Genomic DNA, 6,111 nt, shown 5'->3' on the forward strand with positions numbered 1-6,111 from the left:
CACAATATTTGTGACAAATCAATTAGCACGACAACACCCTTCGCGCGTTCAACTCATCCTCCCAAATGTACGAGTAACAGAACCAACCGGATGACAGAAATATTGATAACAGGAATTATAAAGTAGGAAATACGCAAGTAACAACAATGGACAAAGACACACATGTGGGCAACAGTAAAAGACTAAGCGGAAAGCACGTGAGTAATAACAACAATTGGAAAACAAGGAATATCAACTTCAATTAATTAGCATATTGGAGGACTAAGAACAAATATAACAAATAAGACGGAAACACATGATCTTTACAAGTTGACAAGTAAGGGCATGAATAGCTAACATGGTGGGAGGCTTATACTAAGTGCTACAGAATAGATACAACATGAGTATATTTAGAAAAGCAGGAACTAGGCATAGTATTTGCAAGTTAAGCAAGTAGAAGGTATGAGCAACACAACAACAATTGAAATAGAGATCAATGACAAAATAATAGCAACAAGTCACATTAGGTCTATAATTATGACAATAATAGTTCAAGGAAAAGACATAAACGAAAACAAGGAAAACTGATATCAAACATAATGCATGTCCCTCATCCTCGCCTACACGGAAACACCCATCGTGCCATGACCTCACGATAACACACAATCATAACAATATAAATGAAATGGCACGACATCGCCCTTCGTGCTTTTACTCTCAATAACATGGCACGACATCACCCTTCATGCATTATACTCTTCCTCACATGATAATGAATATTAAATGGCACGGCATTACCCTTCGTGCTTTACACTCTTCCTCACATGATAATGAATATAAAATGGCACGGCATCGCCCTTCGTGCTTTACACTCTTCCTCACATTGATAATGAATATAAAATGGCACGGCATCACCCTTTGTGCTTTACACTCTTCCTTACCAAGCATATGAATATCAATAAAATGGTAAGGCAGGAAGTATAAATAACATCGAGGAGAGTGTTCAAACGAATATTTCAAACAAATTCTCAATCGCTGTTTTTCAAGCCAACAATGATTCAATGAACCCTCAAGGGCCATATAATTCAAGTACTTCCACAAATCCCACAATTTATCAATAACACAAGTATGGAATCTAGCATCTCAAAATATCGACCGTAGCAACGTATTAATGATTATGCATAGAGATGACCGAATTAGACACATCAATATATTCTAAGAATTTCCATCAAATTTGATCAAGTTATATTAGGCTAAGTCTCGATTATAACATTTAATACTACGTTCTTAATATCTAGAAGTCAAGTGAGGCATGAAGCAAGAAGGTTATGTAATTCTACAAGACACAACTATAACATATTCTACCCCCGAGCATGATTAACCCTGGCACATACATATACGCTCGTCACCTCATATGTGTATCACCCCCGCATGTAGCAAACAATGCCAATAGGAGGAAAAATTCCCTCAACAAAGTTAGGCAAGACACTTACCTTTAACAAGCTAATTACAATACCGAGCAAGCCAAGCGATGCTACAAAATGCCATCACGCACGTAGTGACCTTCGAACGACACAAAACTATTCAAAAGCAACTCAAATACATCAAATAAAGCCCAAGGAAACAATTCCAAATGATAAAGATCGAATCCTAAATCAAATCCCAAATCCGGCCAAAAATCACACCCGGGCCCACGCCTCGGAACCCGACAAACCTCAAAAAGTCTAACAACCCATTAAATTACGAGTCCAACCATACTAGTTTCACTCAATTACGACTCCAAATCGATGTTCAAAACTCAAAAATTCATATTATGAAACTTTAGGCCAAAACCCCAATTACCTCTTTAAAATTCATCAACCAAAATCTAAAATCGAAGATAGATTCATGAATTATAACCAAAACCGAGTAGAGAACACTTAACCTAATTCATATGGTGAAAATCGCCTAAAAATTATCCAATTCCGAGCTCCCCAACTCAAAATATGTTAAATAAACAAAATCCTCATTTAACACTGTTCTGCCTCGTTTCTTGTGCCAAATAATCTCGAAACTCGCTTTTGATGCCTCCAATGGATTACTTGTGAAAGTCTAGTCAAGTTAGGCTCTTGAATCACTCCATTTGACCTTATATTAAAGGAGATATGTTGGTTTCAATATTTGAAAATAGTGCAGATTTTTAAATACGAACTCAGTGGCAATTTCGTAATTAATCTGAAAAATTTGGCAACCCAATTCTTAGTAAAATGACCATAAACTCTTCATACAATGTCCGAATTCGACAATTCTTTTTGCTATGACTCCGTAATTACGATACAGATCTAATGCTTCAATAAGAGCAGAAATTGGAGCTCATTTTCTTAATGTAGTACCATTTATGCTTGAAGAAACAACGTCGAAACATAAAAAAAGCGAGCGCAATAGAACCCAATTGAAACTCACCCGAGCCCCTCGGTACCACGTCTAAACATACCAACAAGTCCCATAACATAACGCGGACTTACTCGAGGCCTCCAAACACACATAACAACATCGGAACGACGAATCACACCTCAATCAAAACATCAATGAACTTGAAACTTGAAACTTCCACAACCGATGGCGAAACTCATCAAATCATGTCCGATTGACCTCAAATTTTGCACACAAGTCACATTTGACATTACGGGCCTGCTCCAACTTCCGGAATTGAAATCCGACCCCGATATCAAAAAGTCCACTCTCGGTCAAACTTTTCAAAAAATCCAACTTTTGCCATTTCGAGCCAAATTCAACTACGGACCTCCAAATCACAATCCGGACACGCTCCTAAGTCCAAAATCACCCAACGAAGCTAACGGAACCATCGAAATTCCAATCCGAGGTCAAATACTAAAAAGTCAAACTCAGTCAACTCTTTCAAATTTAAAGCTCCCTAGTTGAGAATAATTCTTCCAAATCAGTCCCGGATAACCTAAAAACCAAAATCAATGATTCACATAAGTCAACATACATCATATGGAGCTACTCACGCCAGTAAACTATCGAGTGAAGTGCAAATGCTCAAAACAACCAGTCGGGTCGTTATGCTATTAACTTTAAAAAGTTGAACAGTTAGATAAATTAGAATTCGTCAAAATTGAAAAGTTATGATAGAATATTGAACTTAACTTATGTACAGTAATAGTGCAAAATAAAGATACATTATTTTTAACATATTGTACCATATTATTTACTGCATGTTTGTGTTGTCAAATTAGGATAACCATAGATAGTATATAAAAGCTTGTATGATAAGCTTTTGTACTTTTTCTATACGTGCAAGCATTGTTCGTAACTCTTGATTTTATCCCTAATATAGAATTATTTTTTGTATTTTTTAGGTGATAAGTCTAACTGAAATGTAAGTTCACAATTATCTTTTGACACCTATAGTTAACTAATTGTATTTATATTTGGTACCAAATGAATGGTAGAAGTTTTTCTCCCTAACGAATTAAGTCTTTTCTTCATCAAATTTTACTAGGAATAGTTAGATAGCTTAAACCGGCTTGAAACTGCAATACTTCAAGGCTACGTACTAAGATTAATTTCATGCAGTTGGCAGGTCTCATGCAAAGGAGAACTTCTAACTAGGAATCTTGTTTATGAAATAATTTACTAATATAAATCAAGATTAATCTGCAAATATTCAAATGTAAAATAACTTGGTTACACTTACTATTCCTGTGATTTACCTATATACAACCCTATATATCAACCAAGTGTCCTTTTTATTCTATTCTTTTATTATGGCCATCTTTTCGTGCTCCTAACTACATGTAAATTTTCTTCTTGCACCTTACAGCAGTTTACATATATAAGCAGTCTTTAATACCTTTTTGTAATCTTCCCTCATATCATTATATAATCAAACCACATTATCAAACTAATTAGTAAATTTTTTTGATTGAATTCTGTTTGATATATATAAGATGCAAAAGCCTAGCGGAACAGCTGCATGTGCATCATGCAAACATCAAAGAAAGAGATGTACAGAGAAATGCGTATTAGCTCCTTATTTCCCAGCTGAAAAAAGCCGAGAATTCAAAGCAGTACATAAGGTTTTTGGTGTCAGCAACATCACAAAAATAGTGAAAAATCTAAAGGAAGATTATGATCGGAGAAAAGCCGTCGAATCGCTAGTCTGGGAAGCATTTTGCAGGCAAAAAGATCCAGTTTTTGGTCCTTTTGGAGAGTACAAAAGGATATATGAGGAACTCAAGTTGTACAAAAGCCAATATCAACAAATTCTGCAGATGCCAATTAGCCAAGGGAGTAATAATAATGGCATTGTGTATGAAGCAACAACACAAGGATTGATTAATGGATGGAATATTAATAAAAGGAATGATAATAACTTGTTATATATAAATGAAAATTCCACTGTGGAATCTTGGTCGTCGTATAACAATAAGAATAATCCTTTACATCATCACGTCCAGAATATTGAAAAATTAAGAACGGAAAATAGTAATGGTTCTACAGTTATTGTGCCTCAACCACAGGCCTATAATGAATTCAACCAACAATATTTTCTGGCAGGTATCTATTCCTAGCACCTTAACACATCTTTTTTCTTTTTCAAAAAGTTTTAAATAATATATATGAACCGATAGTGTTAAAGATTTTTAAGCTATCAGTGTAATTTTAACAGTTATAGTAGGTTATTTACTCGGTCACAAAATAACGTTTGATATATAAAGTTATCTGTAACTGACTTTTATTTCCTCCTTTCATTTTATGCAAACCTATTTGACTGCATAGATTTATTGAAAAGAAAATTCTTTTAAAATTTATGGTCTTAAACATGCCATGATATTTGTATGGCTATTAAAATCATTTTGTCGTTTAAGGTGACATAGGAAGTTTATTTAAAATATAAAAATGTGTCATTCTTGTTGTAACATACGGAACAAGTGTCACGTGAAATAAAATAGATAGAGTAAGTAACTATATATGGTACAAAAAACAGAAACTGATGATTTACTTTTTGTCTTTCCTTTTTTATGGTGTTTACAGGTCAGTATAATCCAATAGATTCCAAGTCAAGGGAAAGCATGCTGTGGGAAGATCACTCCTGAAAATCCTGAAAGTTCTTTCCATCTTGTTTATTTTCCTTTTTGTTTTTAATCCTTTTATCCTCTTTTGTTAATTTCTCAAGCCATTTGATGCATATATATATTGCACAAAAGTATTATATGTTCTATGATCTCTTCAACAAGAAGTTATATGCTATAATTTAGTGAAACATTTAGGAGCACCGTACTCTGTAAGATTGTGAGGCTAAAGGACAAATAAAATGTCTATAAAGTTTCTTATGTCGAAACAAACATAATCGACAACTAAGCTGGTGAATTTATCTAATAACTATGTTTTCAGTTTCAAGCTAGTCTATACTTTATCTATATGGTGTTCAACTCTTTCCAAATAGGTATACTGCAAGATCATTAACTTATCATGTACACATCCTTTACTTAGACTCAAATTAATAGATGAATTGGACTAATTAATAAATTTCATGATTTCCTCTGCTGAGGATAATTGTAACAAATTTGACGAAATGATTTAAAGGGTTCTTTTAAAGTAAAAATTCGACGGAGTGCTCTATTTGATCACCCCCAATTAACTTGTACTCACTTTTGAAAAAAGTTTAACTAATACTTAATTTTTGGGTGAGTTTAGATACATACACTTTTCTCTTCCTTTACGTTGTTGTTTTCTTCTTCTTTGTGTTCACGTCACATGTATCCAAGAGCTTTTGATGTTTTATACTTCAATACCACACAAGAGGGGGGAGGGAGGTGATTTGTGTGCTACCCAATTTTCGCTTAGCTTGATTATAGAAGGATCTGGTTCTTCTATGTGTTCCAACTACTACTGTTTGCAGAATAATAAGTAAATAAAATAAAGAACACAGAGATTTTTACGTGGAAAACACCTGGCTCAAAAGGTGAAAAAACCACGACCTACTACTCAGTAGGATTTTTCCAAACTTCCACTAAAATCACTGAGCCAAAAACTGCATTTACAAAAACTCTTTTGTAAACCTAGGATTAACTCTAATCCCGTTGTGGCACACAGCCTCAACTGTTGCGACAACTTCAAGTTAAC

At 34.3% G+C, this 6,111-nt stretch overlaps 1 protein-coding gene across 1 annotated transcript; it reads left to right on the forward strand.

Annotated features, from left to right (window-relative positions):
- Positions 1-3,932: 3,932 nt before the first annotated feature.
- Positions 3,933-5,081, forward strand: LOC109215159 (LOB domain-containing protein 2-like). The gene is made up of 2 exons (XM_019379179.1): positions 3,933-4,542; positions 5,020-5,081. The coding sequence occupies exons 1-2, from the start codon at positions 3,933-3,935 to the stop codon at positions 5,079-5,081; spliced, it is 672 nt and encodes a 223-aa protein (XP_019234724.1).
- The last annotated feature ends 1,030 nt before the right edge of the window (positions 5,082-6,111 follow it).

Source organism: Nicotiana attenuata, unplaced genomic scaffold (genome assembly GCF_001879085.1).
Source record: "Nicotiana attenuata strain UT unplaced genomic scaffold, NIATTr2, whole genome shotgun sequence".
Classification (NCBI taxonomy): Eukaryota; Viridiplantae; Streptophyta; class Magnoliopsida; order Solanales; family Solanaceae; genus Nicotiana; species Nicotiana attenuata.